The sequence below is a fragment of the Macaca fascicularis genome, chromosome 15 (assembly GCF_037993035.2).
Source record: "Macaca fascicularis isolate 582-1 chromosome 15, T2T-MFA8v1.1".
In the NCBI taxonomy this organism is placed as follows: Eukaryota; Metazoa; Chordata; class Mammalia; order Primates; family Cercopithecidae; genus Macaca; species Macaca fascicularis.
In genome coordinates, this window is record NC_088389.1 from 66,142,668 (window position 1) to 66,160,592 (window position 17,925).

The 17,925-nt window shown below is 42.7% G+C and overlaps 1 protein-coding gene and 1 pseudogene across 1 annotated transcript in view; one reads left to right on the forward strand and one right to left on the reverse strand.

Annotated features, from left to right (window-relative positions):
• APTX (aprataxin) overlaps positions 1 to 17,324 on the forward strand; it is a 79,635-nt gene extending 62,311 nt beyond the window's left edge. Inside the window, exons 7-8 of the mRNA XM_065530427.1 lie at positions 16,750 to 16,881; positions 17,255 to 17,324. Coding sequence (XP_065386499.1) covers positions 16,750 to 16,881; positions 17,255 to 17,309 — 187 coding nt within the window. The 3' untranslated portion in view covers positions 17,310 to 17,324. The remainder of the gene's footprint in view (positions 1 to 16,749; positions 16,882 to 17,254) is intronic.
• On the reverse strand, positions 15,105 to 15,722 carry LOC102127321 (bolA-like protein 3 pseudogene; annotated as a pseudogene).
• Positions 17,325 to 17,925: the final 601 nt, after the last annotated feature.

Genomic DNA, 17,925 nt, shown 5'->3' on the forward strand with positions numbered 1-17,925 from the left:
CATTGGTAGAGACAGGGTTTCACCATGTTGGCCAGGCTGGTCTCGAACTCCTGATCTCAGGTGATTCACCCGCCTCAGCCTCCCAAAGTGCTGGGATTACAGGCATGAGCCACCAAGCCCAGCCCTGTCTCTACTAAAAATACAAAAATTAGCTGGATGTGGTGGCAGGCACCTGTAATCCCAGCTACTTGGGAGGCTGAGGCAGGAGAATCACTTGAATCTGGGAGGCAGAGGTTGCAGTGAGCTGAGATTGCACCACTGCACTCCAACCTGGGTGACAAGAGCGAAACTCCGTCTCAACAACAACAAAAAAGGAGACATTGGGTGTGGTAGGATTCAGTGAGACTTCTGATTACAGGGTCTGGTCCAGATTGCTCAATTTGACATACCTGGTCTCCCTGATCTACTGTTGCCCCCTCTGCAGCCTTGTATCCTACTACATTCTTCTTCTAGCCCTCAAGGTCCAAGACAGAAGCATCTGCCCTCCGGGTGGCAGGATGAATGAACAGATGAAGGGTGTCAGGGGCTCACACAGATTATCTCTTAAGAAGGTTCTTGGAAATTCCTGCATGGCTCTCTCCTTACATTTCTGTGGGCAGAAAACCCATGTGACTCCACGTGGCCTCATGCGACTAAGCTTTATGGAAGGCTGTGAAATATGCGCTTTATTTTGGGCAACTACATGTCCAATTAAAATTTTTATTATTATGGAAGGAGGACAAAATGAAAATTGGAGATGTTAAAAAGTCTCTGCCAATGTTCCTTTGCACAAGAAAAAAAAATTGAGTTCCTCTCCTTTTCTTTTTGACTTATTACTTATGTTGCAAATATGTTACAGATTTGGATGTTTCCATCTTTTAACTTTGTTTAAAGATTTCTCTCATTATACAAAGTTTAACAATTATGCAGCTCAGTGGTCCCCAACCTTTTTGGTACCAGGAACCAGTTTTGTGGAAGATAATTTTTCCATGGACTGGTGGTGGTGGTTGGTGGGGTATGGATGGTTTCAGGATAAAACTATTCCACCTCAGATCATCAGATATTAGATTCTCGTGAGGAGCACACAACCTAGATCCCTTGCATGCCCAGTTCACAACAGGGTTCACACTTTCATGAGAATCTCATGTGGCTGCTGATCTGATATCAGGAAGTAATGCTCCATTGCCTCACCTCTTGCTGTGAGACCCAGTTCCTAATAGGCCACAGACCCATAACCCAGGGGTCGGGGACCCCTGATGTAGCTAAATTAGGCATTCTTTTTTTTTTCTTCATTGTTTCTGGGATGTTTATGTTTTGCTTAAATAGGGCTTTCCTGTTCATATGTTCTTACATTTTTTTTCTGGTAATTTTGTACTTTTGTTTTTTGACTTTTGGTCTTTATCATTATCTGGCATGTTTTTTTTTTGGATGGTATAGTGTGAGGTATTTTTATTTTTTCAATTTTTACCTAATTGCTACAACTTATTTATTAAACTTATTTATTGAACTAGGCTTCATTTCTCATTCATTTGAAATACCACATTTATGGTAAGTTAAATTCCAATACATATGAGTCTGTTATGGACTCCCTGTTCCAGTTCCATTGAGCAATTACTCATATCAAATTTTTATTACTATAATTTTCTAGAAAGTTTTTTTTTTTTAATTTAGGTATGTGATCTCACTATGTTGCCCAGACTTGTCTTGAACTCCTAGGCTCAATCTTCCTGCCTTAGCCTCTGAGTAGCTGGGAATGAGCCAACACGCCTGCCTTGTAGAAATTCTTTATTCTTCCTTCTTTTTCTTCTCCTCGTCCTCCCTACTTCTTTGTCTTTCCTACTTCCGTTTAATCTAGCCAAGCTAATACAGTACCCCCATGAAGATGAAGCAAGCAGGTGCACACTTCATTCTCTGTCTTCTCAACAATAGCTTCTTCTGTACCTTTCCTACTCATCACTTTTCCATTTCTTTGGTGCCCAGTATCATGCCTTCTAGGTCTTGCATTGTGTGGAAATTCTGGAATTAATAGGATTGCTACTTGTAGTTCAGACTTTTTTTTTTTTTTTTTTTTTAAACACTTCTTCTTTTTGGACCTGCATTGTGCAAAATCTTCTATTTTTCTCTATTGCTGGATTTAAAAATTCTCTTTAGGTTCTCTGAAGATGTAAAAACATCACTAACACCAGGATATGTGGATTCAGCTTTTTATTTCCTCCTTTATTCATCTTCTTTGACTGCCTGATTGATTTCTTCAGGAAGGATGAAGCTCTTCTCTGACGTAGTGAGTGGGTGAATCTCAGAATCATGTGGCACATGAATGAGGTACATGGTGCTCAGTAGTCCCATATGGTCTTGGGAACAATTTGCTGCCCCAAATTCTGTGTGAATTTGTCCTGGATGCAGATAATGAGGAAGTTCATGTGACTCATAATGATGAGAAATAGGAGCATCCCTCCCTATGCTCCACCTCCCAGGGCTCTTTGGACTATTCTACTGTGACCTACCTTGACTTTCTCTATGGTCATGGCCTATCTGAACAGTGTTCTTTTTCTTAAACATTTTATTAACTCGGCCGGGCGCGGTGGCTCACACTTGTAATCCCAGCATTTTGGGAGGCTGAGGCGGGCGGATCATGAGGTCAGGAGTTCAAGACCAGTCTGGCCAACATATTGAAACACCACTTTGACTAAAAATACAAAAATTAGCTGGGCATGGTGGCAGGCGCCTGTAGTTCCAGCTACTTGGGAGGCTGAGGCAGGAGAATCGCTTGAACCCGGGAGTCGGAGGTTGCAGTGAGCCGAGATTGCACCACTGCACTCCAGCCTGGGCAACAGAGTAAGATTGTGTCTCAAAACAAACACACAAACAAACAAAAAACATTTTATTAGCTCAAATAGTTATTATTCCAGATGAATGTTCTATGCGATTTGTCAGATTCTATTTTTAAAAATTAGGATTTTCCTTTGATTATTTTTAATTTATCAATTAATGGGAGGGGTATTGCCCATATTAACCATGTTGGATTATCAGAACAGATTTTGATGCCAAGAACTGGGACTCCAGTGGGTTTTGTGTATATGTGTGTGTGTGTGTGTGTGTGTGTGTGTGTGTGTGTGTGTCTAGAATGGTGGTGGTGGGAGGTAAGCCTGGAGGGCTTTCCTTTGTAGCGTCATTTTCATAGCAATTTTAGAGGGAAAAGTAAATTTGCTGGCTCACTCTGCCATCTTGGATTAGAGGCTCTGATAACTTTTATGATATAAAACAATCTATATTTAAAAAGGATTCAAGGCCAAATAAGCCAATACAGTCTAGTTTACATTAAAATGTTAATACATTATAAAGTCACTGAAGAATATACATGGAAAAGTTGCCATAGTAACAGTCATTTTCATGAAGTGGATTTAGATACTAGATTCTTGAGTGATGGCATGCCTTATTATTTGCTTTAAGGCATCTTTAGTATTCGCTTTCTCGTCTCCTTGGGGAATAGAAAGTGGGAAAGGGACTTGTACCTGATGCAGTTCTGTGGTTGAAAGCCACAGAAGTCAATTTTGGCTTATTTAAGTTGAAAATGTATTGGTAGGATGAAGGGGATGGTTCATAGAGTTAAAGGAGATGTGGAAGAGAGGGGATTCAGAGAGGGGCTATGGAGGGATCAGAAATTTGGAGCAACTCTAAGGACCTGGGGACCAGTGATCATGGGACAGCTTCTGATATGGTTAGGCTTTGTGTCCCCACCCAGATCTCATTTTGAATTATAATCCCCCTAATCCCCATGTGTCAAGGGAGAGAGCAGGTGGAGGTAATTGAATCATAGGGGCAGTTTCCCCCATGCTGTTCTCATGATAGTGATTCTCATGAGATCTGATGGTTTTATAAGGGACTCTTCCCACTTCACTTGGCACTTCTCCTTCCTGCTGGTTTGTGAAGAAGGTGCCTTGCTTTCCCTTTGCCTTCTACCACACCATGATTGTAAGTTTCCTGAGGCCTCCACAACCATGCTGAACTATGAATCAATTAAACTTCTTTCCTTTTTAAATTATCCAATCTTGGGCAGTTCTTTACAGCAGGGTGAAAATGGACTAATACAGCCTCTTTAGGGCAAACATAAGGACGAGTGAGCTCTTACTATTTTCAATTTTGTTTCCCTACATTCAGAGTTCAAATTCCAGGGAGGTTCTTATCTGCCTGGTTTGAAAAAAAATTCTGTATGTGTACACACACACACACCCACACCCACACCCACACATACACATTTTCTTTTTTCTTGTAGAGAGGATTCTTGCAGAGAAATTGTTCTAGTGGCTCACAGCTCTTTCAGATTATAAATAGTAAACTACAGGTAATAGACTAGGGATGATCATACAAAAAAATGCCAGTTTCAAATGGAGAAACACGTTATGTTGGAACAGCTTCATTTCATTTCTGAGTGTGATTTTCTTAAAACTTGTCTTTCTTTTGGACTTCTTGTATCTTTCATGTATCTATGTGTGCCTGCTGTCTTATCTTCTTTTTCTTCATTTCTGATTTTCATCAGTAAATTTCAATCACAAAGATGCTGTGCTTTATGACCTTCCCTAGCCCTTCCTCTGTCCTAGGCAATGTCCAAAATGCTACGTGTTTCTAGGTCTCCCTTCCTTCTGTCCTCTTCCTTTAGTGTCTTACTTTTAAGACCAGTTAAATATTAAAACGTGTATAACTGGTTAACAGTATAACTGGTTAACAGTAAGTTAATGTTACCTTTGACAGATTGCATTTTTGTTTCCAATTCTTCAACCCTCCTATATCCCTGCCTTTTGCCATGGGACTTTTTGGTTCCTCTCAGTAGAGAGAGACTATATTTCCCTGTCCTACTGATGTTGGGATTGGCCATGTGATTTGCTTTGGCCAATGGGATGTCAGCAAACATGATGTTGGCAAAGGCTTAAAATATGCTCGTGGGTTTTGGCTTGCCCTCTTGTGCTTCTGCATTGCCATGAACATTTCTTGGTTTTCTGCTGTTCCCAATAGAAAGTGTGACATATGGAGCAGAGCTGCCCCAACTGACTCGCACACCCACAGCCTGAGGCTGATCTGTCCCAGCAGACCTGTAGACTTAAGAAAAAAAGAATACATGCTTCTTGTTGCATGACCTTCGGTTTCGGAAAAATCTGTTAAGCAGCGCTTTTGTGGCACTATTTAATGAATACATTACTTTTACCAGTGAATGCATTTTCATTTAAACTGGGGTATTCTGGAGTTCATATTTGTATTCATGTGAATATTTTATAGATTCATTCATGGTAGCAAGAAAATGCTGGGCAGAAGGTGTCTTGTGGGATCTCCTCAGTATGCACCAGGAGGCAAAAACCTACTAAATACATGTTGGATGCCCACATTAGATGATCAGTGTTTTCATTAGAGAATGGAGTAGTTCCTGAGAAGCCTTCGTAACACAGAATCCTTTCCCAGCGAAGTACAGTTTCACCATAGTTCTGGTATATAGGTTAGAATGTGGCTCTGGTTACTACGAACTTGCCAGGGCTTTGATGGGCTCTTGAAAGTGCTTAATATGGTACCCAGCAGATTTCCAGGTAGAGGTCCTCCAAGGCAGAAACCAGCAACACTTCCCTGGAACTTGCTCTGTCTATGAGATCAACTTTGAGTTTATCCTCTAGTTTTTTCTTTTCTTTTCTTTTTTGGTCTATAAAAATCAGTATTTTAATTTTGAGAGGCTTCTTATTTGTGGCAGCAGGCAGTATATAGAGGAGTGCTCATCTGTCATCCATGTCTTCCAGGAGCTCATGCTCTGAGAAGACACTGAACTGTGTTTTAAAATCTTTTAATTTATCGATTTATGGAGACAGGGTCCCCCTGTATTGTCCAGGCTGACCTTGAACTTCTGGGTTCAAGTGATCCTCTTACCTCAGCCTCCCAGGTGCCTGGGACTAGAAACACACACTGCCACACCCAGCTTCTTCTTCTTCTTTTTTTTTTTTTTTTTGAGGTGGAGTCTCGCTGTGTTGCCCAGGCTGGAGTGCAGTGGTGTGATCTCGGCTCACTGCAAGCTCTGCCTCCCAGGTTCACGCCATTCTCCTGCCTCAGCCTCCTGAGTAGCTGGGACTGCAGGCGCCCACCACCACGCCCGGCTAATTTTTTTGTATTTTTAGTAGAGACGGGGTTTCACCATGTTAGCCAGGATGGTCTTGATCTCCTGACCTCATGATCCACCCGCATCGGCCTCCCAAAGTGCTGGGATTACAGGCATGAACCACCGCGCCCGGCCTCTTCTTGTTTTTTTAGCTTACATAAAATACTTGCGTCTTATAAAATAGCCAAACAATACATAAATAAATGGCATAGTATGTAAAAGTTCTCAGTAATCCTACATCTCAGCAATAACTACTGCTAATTCCTTCAGATATTTTTCTATGCATTACAAATGTATGCTTTTTTAAAAAATTTAACAAATGGAATTACACTATAATGTCATTTGCAGCTGGCTCTTTTCCTACATGACAATATATTGTATCCCTCTTACCTCGTTAGTCAGTACTCTATTGGAAAGGCCATTCTCTTTTAGGTATAATTTTCTTCTGCTTTCTAGGATTATATCATAAGACAACATAATTTTCTTATTTTGTTTTTTTGAGACAAGATCTCACTCTGTCACCCAGGCTGGAGTGCAGAGTAGCTGGGACTACAGGCACATGTCACCATGCCTGGCTAATTTTTGTACTCTTTTGTAGAGATGGGGTTTCACCATGTTGCCTAGGTTGATCTCGAACTCCTGAGCTCAAGCAATCTGCCGGCCTTGGCCTCCCAAAGTGCTAGGATTACAGGTGAGAGCCACTGCACCCAGTCAATATACTTGTTTATTTGCAACTGCTGAAACAACAAAAACTTGGAAGAAAAAATTTTGAAAAGGATTAGATAACCAAAATCAATGCTAGAAAGTCCAGGTAATAAAAACTCATACTCTTTACTCAGGAATGGATTTCGTCTGAGGCAATTTTGTTTTAAAATTTAAATTTATTTTATTATTTTTTTTAAAGACGAGGTCTCGTTCTGTCTGCCAGGCTGGAGTGCACTGGTGAGATTAAGGCTCACTGCAGCCTTGACCTCCTGGGCTCAAGTGATCCTCCTGCCTCAGCCTCCTCAGTAGCTGAGACCACAGGAGCATGCTGCTATGCCTGGCTGATTTTTGTGTTTTTGGTAGAGATAGGGTTTTGCCATGTTGCCCAGGCTGGTCTTGAACTCCTGAGCTCAAGTGATCCTCCTGCCTCAGCCTTCCAAAGTGGTGGGATTACAGGTGTGAGCCACCATGACTGGCCACCCTGTTTTTTTTTTTTTTTTTAAACTTTAGATGCAATTTGTACACCTTAACATAAACCCTTAGTAGAAGCAAGACATTAGAGGGAAAGGAACTGTTAGAAGTCTGCCTGTGGAAGCAGGAAGAAGTGACAGATGCCATCTGACTCCGAGGAAGGATTCAGAAAAACCATTTCAAAAGAGTTTTAAAAAGACGGTAACCCAGGACCTTTTAGTATAGAGGCAGAGGATCAGCAAATCCTCAAGAGTTTCTGGAAGTAGTCCCAGTGAGAGGGCTGGTGTTCGTGACGGTCGCCAGCCCTAGGAGAAGACTTACTGTTGCCCACTGTGTTGAAACAGGGAAATTGTTATGCATCTTAGGAAAAGTTTCATCAAAATATGTAAAATCAAATGTGTAAAGGGCAAGCTCCATTTACATGAAGAAGGTAATTGGGTAGTTCCTTCTTCACCTGTTGAGTAGACCCGGTTGACCATTCTTTCCTTGAGGGGTGTGGAAGCAGCGTGGGTCCACTTCCCAGGCTCCCCACTTGCAGATAGTTTGGCCTTGAGACTGAGTGCATTCAGGGGAATGTGAGCAGAAGGGAAGGCATCTTATTCCGATCTGGTCCATGAACAACATCCTTCTTCCTCTTTCCCCATCTGTTGGTGGGATGTCAAAGTTCAGGGCATCCTGAAAAGCCGGTATTGAAGATGGCAGGGCTCCATCAGCCTGGCTCCCGACCTTCCTCTCTATCCAAGGCTGATTAGACTTTTTAAGAAACATTTTTAATGTGCACAAAGAGGCAACGATTAGACTTTTAGGTAAGCAAGAAAGTAATTTTCATTTTGTTCTACTATTGAGAAAATGGGGTTCATCTTTATAGCTGCAAGCTTAATCTTCAGTTACAGTATAACACAGAGGCACATACTCCTATCCCAGGCAACCTGCAATCTATGAAGATAGTACAGCTCCACTCGTTTATATTCTTTTGTGTGAAGTCTCATTACCATGAAAACATGACAACAAATGGACCTGGTGAGCTTTTCAGCATAGTGTCCTCCCATCGTCCAGTGGTTGATCACTAGGATCCTGCAGAACGCCCAGCTCTCTACGTTTGGCATTACATCGTCGCTGCTTTTGGCCTTGAATGGGGTCTCAGTGGGCCTGGAGAACTTCAGTTGTACAACCCTTGCACTTCCCTGGAAACGGTTTGGTTCAAATCTTTATGTCTTGTAGCACAGTTTTGTAGTTTTCTTTCAATCTATACCCTCCACATTTCTCGTTAATGGTTATTCTTTATATATAAACAGATCATGTTGCTATTAAAGTGGTAGGATGTATATTTTTCATAATATTAATCATATTTATTATTCGTATATAGCAAAGTTAGCGATTTGGGTAATTTGTTGTGTAACCAGCTCCTTAGCGAATGTTTTGATTAGTTCTGATAGTTTGGTAGTTGATTTACTGAAGTTTGTATGCGGATTGTCATTCAATAATTCTTACCCCTTTCTGATAGTTTTATTTATTTCTTTTTATTGCCTTCTCCCCACCCTTATTTGTTAAAATATTCAAAGCAATGTTAAATAATAGCTGTAATATTGGGTTATTCCTGTCTTGATTATAAAACTTATTCTATGTTTGTAACAGGCTTGATTTCTTACTTTTTGTTTTTTTCTATTCAGGGATATGTGAATTTTATTAAACAAAGGAAATTGTTCCCTAGTTTAATGCTCTGGAATGGATTACAGAGCATGGAAATTACCTGTACCCTGGAGGTGTGTTATTTTCAAATTATGTCAACTGGGGTGTGGAAGAAAATCACATAAATTCTTTAAGAAGAAAGAAAATCGGAGAAACAAAATACAATTTTCCCCTTTAAAAATAGAAGCCAACTTATCAGTAAAGTACTTGTTAGCTACATTTTGAAGGTTCAAAAAAAGTGTCTAAGACAAATGCATTTGCTTTGATTGAACTAACTGTCCTCCAACATCTGACACCCAAGGAGAAGATAAGAATTTTTCTAGCACTAAAAATCCTGTTGGTTCCTATCTTGTAGCACACAATAGATCTTTTGTTTAGTTTACTGTCTCTAACATTTGTGAAATAGTGTTTAGACACATTATATTATTATTATTATTTTTAAGACAGAGTCTTACTCTGTCCCCCAGGCTGGAGTGCAGTGGTGCGATCACGGTTCACTGCATCCTTGAGCTCCCAGGCTTACATGATTGTCCCACCTCAGCCTGCTGAGCAGCTGGGACCACAGGCGCACACCACCATGCCTGGCTAAATCTTGTATTCTTTTTTTTTTTTTAAATAGAGACAGCATTTTGCCATGTGGCCGAGGCTGGCATTATGCTATTTTAATAGTAGTTTTTATGAAGAGGAATAATGAATAGCTTGTGTGTTCAGTGAGGTAAATGATTCACAGAAAACTTCTGAGACCATCCTTAAAGGTGAATTGTAATCAACATTTATATAAAAACATACAGCTGATCTCTTCTATAATAATAGATTAAAAATGAAATAATTTTTGACAGTTTTGCCCCCCTGAAACCTAAACACAATTCAATAAGTAATATGGTGAGATAACTATATGGCCATGGATAACCCCAGATTATAATGTAAACCAAACTCATCCAGTCAGTGTACAAAATGGATAGAATGTAAACGTATTTGGTGCATACTGTATGCAGAAGTGGGCACACATTTCTAGGCTATGTGCATCACCCGCTGTCCTCAGCCCCTTGATCTGCCCTCCCCTCTTCTTCACCTCCCCTCCCACTTTGAGAAATCCATTCATGGGGGAACCCAGTCAGCCTAACTTCCTTCTCCTTTTCCTCCATTAGCTCCCCCAGCTGTAAGCTTGGAGGCAATTGAGGCTGCTCACAGGTGAGTGTGCCAGGTGTGCAGCTGGCTAAGTGGGATTTTCTCTTCCTGCAGGGAAATAGAGCATACCTAGGAATGACCCGCCAGCCCTCCCGCCCCTCCCCAGCCTGTTCCCCATCCCTTCCTCCCAGGAGGGATCTGGGGGGTCAGCCTCCATCTTCTCAGGGTCACCTTCCCTGGGCCTGAAATGCTACCTGACATTTGACCCAAAGTTGACAGACTGGGCTCAGGGCTGTGTGAGGCCAGGAGGGAGGGGCACAGGAGCTAGAGCTATCTGGTGTCTGGACCTGAGCTGCCAGGAAGTTGTCCTGCGTAGGCTCCATCGAAGCTGTGCTGGTCCATGTCGTGGGGGACTGCAGAAGACAGTGGTGTGAGCAGCGGGTCCCACTGATGCAGCACTGCAGGCTGCCCTCTGATGGGAAGGAGGAGGGCTGCTATGGGCTGAATGTGTCCCCGAAACGTTTTGATGTTGAAGCCCTAACCTCCAATGTGTTGGTATTTGGAGGTGGGGCCTTTGGGAGGTGATTAGGTTTAGATTAGGTCATGAGGGTGGGAGCTTCATGATGCAATTAATGTCCTTATAAAAAGAGGAAGACAGGCCGGGTGCAGTGGCTCACACCTGTAATCCCAGCATTTTGGGAGGCTGAGGAGGGCAGATCACTTGAGGTCAGGAGTTTGAGAGCAGCCTGGCCAACATGGTGAAACCCTGTCTCTATTAAAATACAAAAATTAGCTGGGTGTGGTGCCGGGCGCCTGTAATCCCCGGTACTCAGGAGTCTGAGGCAGGGAGAAGTGCTTGAACCCCGGAGGCAGAGGTTACAGTGAGCAGAGATGGCGCCACTGCACTCCAGTGTGGGTGACAGAGCGAGACTCCGTTTCATTCATAAATAAATAAATAAATAAATAAATAAATAAAAAGAGGAAGACAGAGTTCTGTTTCTTTCCAAACCGAGGAAAGGCCAGGTGAGCACACACTGAGAAGGGGGATATCTGCAAGCTGGGAAGAGAGCTCTCACCAACAATGGAATCTGCTGGTACCTTGATCATAGGCTTCCCAGCCCCCAGGACTATGAGAAATAAATGTGTTGTTTGAGCCACCCAGTTTATGGCATTTTGTGATGCCAGCCCAAGCTGTCTAAGGAAAGGGCCATTCCACACAGTAGAACACGTGGAGTGCCTCTATTGGCTCTATCTTTTCAGACAATAGGCACCTTCTAAAGTATAGATCCTCTGTCCCTACCCTCTTAATCATTGTAAATTTTCCACAAATTCACTATTATTGTGTCTTAATGGAATTACTCTAAAACATGTTCACCTAGCCCTAGATTATTCAGAATGTAATCTGTGTGTCTGTCTATTTCTTTTATGCTGTGTATCTTTTCTTGTGACTTTTGGCTGGGTGCAGTGGCTCATGCCTGCAATCCCGGCACTTTGGGAGGCCGAGGTGGGTGGATCATTTGAGCTCAGGAATTTGAGACCAGCCTGGGCAACATGGTGAAACCCCATATCTACAAAAAATACAAAATTAGCCAGGTGTGGTGCCACACAACTCTAGTCCCAGCTATTTGGGAGACTGAGGTGGGAGAATGACTTGAGCCCAGGAGGTCAAGGCTGCAGTGAGCCATGATTGTGCCACTGCACTACAGACAGCCCTGGGTGACAGAGCGAGACCCTGTCTCAGAAAAAAAAAGAGTGACTTTTTAAATAGCAATATCTATAATAATTTGAACATACGGTTACATTGACAGGATTGTAGTGCTCACTGTGGTCTTTTTATTCCATAACATCCAATGCTCTGGTTTCCATTGGATGTGGCTGGAGCGAGGCTGGAGCGAGGCCTGTCTGAGGAGTTTCCCTGGAAGGTTGTGTGGTGGTGAACCCCGAGGCCTTGCACGTCTGAGCACGCACAAGTTGCTTTTCACGGGAAACACAACTTAACCGGTGGGGAACTGTTGAATTATATCTTTCCCTCTTAAAATTCTAGCTTCTGTGTTGTGGGCAAAGGTTAGCCTGACTTTCCTTCTTTGTAGGTAATTTTGTTTTTGCTGCTTTGATTCTTCCAGGATTAATTTCTTACCTCAGAGTTCATTATTTGCATCTTGGTATGTCTGGAAGCTGGTCTTTTGCCATTTAATTCCACCTGGCTTCTAATGAGGCTTTTTCATCTAAGGATGTAATTCTTTCTTTTTTAGTCCAGGCAGATTTTTTTTCTCTTTCTTTGTATGATTGTTCTTTCTTTTCTATTTGTTTTGGTCTTTTCTTTAGGCACATACATTATTCACATGTTAGATCGCCAGTCTCTGTTTTTGGTATCTATTTTCTTTCTCATAATTTTATCTCTGTTCTCTTTCTTTAGCTTTCTGGGAAAACATCTCAAATTTGTCCAAACATTATTGATTTAATTTTTTGCCGTGTTGGTTCTACTCTGCATCTCTTCCAGTTTTCTGTAAGCTTCTGTCATCACATATCTGGTATCACAACATTCTTCCTGCTCTCATTTTAGGCTGTCTGGATCTTAGCCAGACGCTTTTCCGACTCAGGCGGCTGCCTTAACACCTTGTCTCAGACATGTCCATCTGGGCCTGCCCTGCTCACAGCCCTTAAGAGGACCCTGAAGGGGCAAGCCCAGCACACCAGAGGCATCTCTCTCCGGCACTGGCTTTGGCTGATTGGACCAGGGATGTACATTTGAACTCAAGAGGCTTCATCTTTCACAAATTTGAAAAAAGTGACAGAGAGGAAAGTAGGCAAGTTGTTTAGGTACTATTATTTTATTGAATTCACTTAAAAAAAAAAACTTAGTGAATGTGCAAAACAGATGTATAGTGAAACACTCATGTATGCATGAAACATCACACTTAAAACTCTCTGTTCCTTGCCTGAATTTTGACTCTGGACCCCATCTTGTTAGATTGGTGGGAATTCACTTAATTTTTTTAGTGGACTTTCTCATTCTAGGTTGGTAAAAAGGGGGTCTCACACAGCTTTAGGACATTGGAGTGGAAGCCCCAGGCATTGGTTCTCAGTCTGTTCTGATTACTACTGAGCCGTCTTGCACTGCACCTTCCGGTCCTAGGCCTGCTGTGTCTGTGCCAGGCATGGCGTGTGCAGCATTTTGGCTTAACTGGGAACTTCTCAGCGATTCCTCCTGGACCAGTGAGAGGGCTGTGGTCTTATCTACTTGCAGGCTTCTGGGAATCTTGTCTTGGTTTTAGGGAATATACTCACTGTTCCTTCTTATTCCCTCAGAGAATCTTTTCTCCCTCAGGACATTTGGCAAATCTCCAACTGCTTTAGATTTTGGAGCCAACAATCAGGAAGGGAAGCATTGCAGCAACTTATGCTTTCTGCTCTGCCATAAACCTCCACAAGGAAGGAAGCACAGAGCCTGTTACTGCTTGAGAGAGAAAAAAGAAAAGAAGGAAATAGGTTGGGCAGGGCGTGGTAGCTCGTACCTGTAATCCCGCTACTTTGAGAGGCTAAGGAGGGAGGGTTGCTAGAGTTCAGGAGTTCAAGACCAGACTAGACAATGTAGTGAGCCCCTGTCTTTAAAAAAAAAAAGATGGAAAGAAAAGGAGGAAACACAAATTTATATTATGTAATGTTATGCTAATTTATTGCTTCTGGAATTCTATGTTTTACATAAAAAAAAAATAGGACCCACTATATAGTTACTATTGTTTCTTTTTTGAGATGGAGTTTCACCCTTGTTGCCTGGGCTGGAGTGCAATGGCACGATCTCAGCTCACTGCAACCTCTGCCTCCCGGGTTCAAGCGATTCTGCTACCTCAGCCTCTGGAGTAGCTGGGATTACATGCGCCATCACGCCTGGCCAAGTTTTTGTATTTTTAGTAGAGACGGGATTTCTCCGTGTTGGTCAAACTGGTCTTGAACTCCCAACCTCAGGTGATCCACCCGCCTCAGCCTCCTAGAGTGCTGGGATTACAGGCGTGAGCCACTGGCCCGGCTATTGTTTCTTTTTATTCAAACTTGATCTATGAGATTCTATCCAAGATGGGTGTTGTAAGGATACTTCTTGGGTATTCTCACTTCTGGATGCTTTTAGGATCTCCCTTCTAACTGGAGCTGGAGGCTGGTTCGCTGCTCAGCGATGGCACAGCCTGAGAGATATGTGTAGGCCGTGAAGCCTTGGTCAGGCCTGGTGGGACGTTTGGCACAGCCATCTTTGTTTGAGGAAATGACTGTGCTAGGAGTCAGACTTGCTGCCACCAGGCTTTTTCCTCATGCTCCTGCCCGCTTTTTCAGGGAAGGAAATGCCCTGTCTCCTGCCCAGCCTCTTCTGGGCGTTGCTGTTGCTGTCTCAGGGCTGAGCCTTGCCGCACTGGGAAGATGTGCCTCCTGCTTCCACTGCTGCTGCTCTGGTTTGAAGCTTATGCCCTGAGCCCCCAGCCCTCCTACCTTCTTAGGCTCTTAGATCCACTGCTCTAAAGTTCCTCCAAGGGAGAGTGGATGTTGAGGGGATTCAGGTTCTCCTCTACATCCTTCCCACCAAACACACTAATTTTCTATGAGAAGTGAGTTGGACATTGGCTTTTGCCCCCTTTCTTCATTTTGGCTACCAATATCATTATCTCTAGAATAATTTTTTGGCTCATGGATGGTACGTTTCCTTAATTTCAAGCACTAGTGAGATTTGTCCCAGTTTTATATTTCCTTAGTTTTTCAGACACCTATGCTCAGATCTCCATCTGTTTTTTGAGTTGAACATCTTTTCCCACCACTCTCCTCCACCAGTTGTCTGTTGCCTTTAATTAACATCTAAATAGATAACACATTCTTCTTTAATTATAATATGGAAATGTCTACGAACAAAGCAGATACTTTTTTTTTTTTTTCTGCAAATGGCTAGGAAAGAGTGGTTCCAGTCAAGTTCATCTGAAGTTTTAGGTAGCTGCATCTACACAGCCCCGGGGCATGGAGGTCAGTGTCTGGGGACAGAGGTAAATACCTGCAATCTGTGCATCCCTTTGATTTTCCTTTTTTAGTGCCTGATTAATCATCTGGTGCTGAGGGTTTTTTTTTTTGAGACGGAGTCTCACTCTGTCCCCCGGGCTGGAGTGCAGTGGCCGGATCTCAACTCACTGCAAGCTCTGCCTCCCGGGTTTACGCCATTCTCCTGCCTCAGCCTCCCGAGTAGCTGGGACTACAGGCGCCCGCCACCTCGCCCGGCTAGATTTTTGTATTTTTTAGTAGAGACGGGTTTCACCGTGTTAGCCAGGATGGTCTCGATCTCCTGACCTCGTGATCCGCCCGTCTCGGCCTCCCAAAGTACTGGGATTACAGGCTTGAGCCACCGCGCCCGGCCCAGTTCTCGTTTCTTTAAATTCTTCTGGTTTGATTGGGATTTTATACATCACCTACAGCCTCCTGAAATGTCAGTGACTTGGATGGCTGTAGCTCCAGAAAACTTTTCTTTGAGAATTTGGGTCCCTTTGAGCTCCCCCTCAGTCTGGGAGGCAAACATCCAATGAACACAGTGCAGAAGAGGAAGCCTGCAGATCCTGCGTGGCAGAGGAGCTACAAGGGCAGGGCTCCACATCTCTGTGCCTGACTGATGTAGCCCACTGCCCTAGATCACTGGGCCACCTGAAAGCTGAGTATCCTTTTTAAAAGAATTTTTGGAACTTTTATTTTGAAGTACTTTTAGACTTAAAGAAAAGTTGCGAAAATTAAATAGAGTTCCTTTATACCCTTCACCCTGCTACCTCTGTTAACATCTTACATAATCAGGAAATTAACATTGACAGGAAATTAACCAGGAAACGAAACCAGGAAATTAACATTCGAACAATGCTCGTAACTAAATTGCAGACCTTATTCAAATTTCCCCAACTTTCCCCTAATGTCCTATTCTTGAACATCCTTTTTAAAATGATTTTTAATGCATCACAAATATTCACAAGTGATTTGCATCGGATCTGTAGTCATACCTGGAGGCCCAAATAGTGGGTTATATTAATTTTGAGTTATATGTTTGATAGTTTGTGTGTTAATTTTGAAATCACAGACAAGCTCAGTGCCAAGCTTGTAGTCTTGGCCGAATGAACATTGACTGTGGCCCTGTGCTTCACACTGTGATTTCAAAGACGAGCTAGATGGAGTCTCTGGAGTCAGCATTAAAACCTCTAGGGAAAATCATGTTCTTATGTTGGTAGTTCCAAAGATAAGCTGTAAGGAGCACAGTTGGAGCATTTGCTCTCTAGAGATCACATGTTGTAAGGAAATGTTGCTTTTCTGAAAATTAGAAATTAGAAAAATCCTGTCAGCCAGTAACCTTTTAACAAATGGTGGAAACTAGACCGGGACTGGGAGGAGAGGTATCGGGAATTAGGAAATGAAGCCTTGGCTGGCCTCCTCACCACACCCGGAAATATATCCCTTTCAGAGTAAATTAATGGTACCCCTACATTTATGGAATGAGAATAGTACTGGTATTTGGATAACACTCTATAACCAGTGGTTTTCCATACAGCATGTCATTAAAAATCCTCCTCTCAAAACCTGATCAGGGTGGTCTGGTGTGCAGAGTGAAATAAAGCATCTTCAGTGGCTCTGTTTCTTTTCAGGCTTAGAGATGGCATGGATCCAGTGGCCCCCTGTGAGTGCAGTCAGTGGGAGCCCTTCAACATGCCCTATATGGCATCTGCTTCAGACAACTCTCATGCCTATGCTGGCAGGACTGGAATCCTCTCCACCAGGTATGGCCTTGCCCAGGGATTCTCTAAGTCCTATGTTTACCTGTGCTGTGCAGTTTAAATGTTCTGTTAGTGAAAGAATGATCCACTGATAGAAATGAAGTAGAGAAAGGTGAAAATTTAGGAATTTCACCACCAGGCTAAACTACTTCCAAACATTCAGAGAACCTTGGATGAGCAGTCAAAGTCCAGGGCAAGCACAGAAAATGTTGTGAACTGGTTTCACTCTTTATTATCCTTTGTTATGAAGATGATGCATTAGTAACAGTGTTATAGGTAGTTAGGCATGAGTGGGACAGGAGAGCTCTCCCTCCACCCACTAGAAATGTCGGGTGATGGTTTGGCAATTATTGCATTGCTTCTCTAAAACTGGCAGCACCAAGGAGAGGCCATTTCCGGATGGTTCACACCTGTTAACATCAAAATGCTAATTGAATGCCGGCCCCAGGGAGAAGCAACTTCCTGGGCATGCGTGTTAAGAGACGAAAATGGTGCAATATGATCTTCTGGGGGCACCCTCCACTGGAAAAGGAAGAAAGCCTCAGATAGGCATGTGTACAACTCTCTGAACTCACTGTGTGTGCTCAATTCCAAAGAGTAAGGAAAGCATGGGCATGCGGAAAGCCCACCCTAAGGGAAGAATCCTGGGAAAGAGGTGAGCCTATAAAGTCCCAGGATCAATGTCAAAGGTCCCTTTTGCTGTCTTCTTTTGCTCTCATTTCTCTCTTGTACCTTCAGTGCCTGCTTGGGTCTCTTTCAAGCTGATTTTCCTCTCTTTCCTGTTCTAAAACCTTTTAAATAAACTTCCACTCCTTCTCTGAAACTTGTCTTGGTCTCTTTTCTGCTTTATGTCCCTCAGTTGAATTTTGGACCCATACAGATATGCTGCCAGTAACTTGGGGTAACTTGGATCTCTTCCACTGGTAACAGTGGTAATTGTAATCAATGATAAGTGCTTCCTCTGTGGTTTACTTGAATTATTTCCTTTAATTCTGACTGATTTAGTTTTAATTATGATTTAATCTATAAATCTATAAAATTTAATTC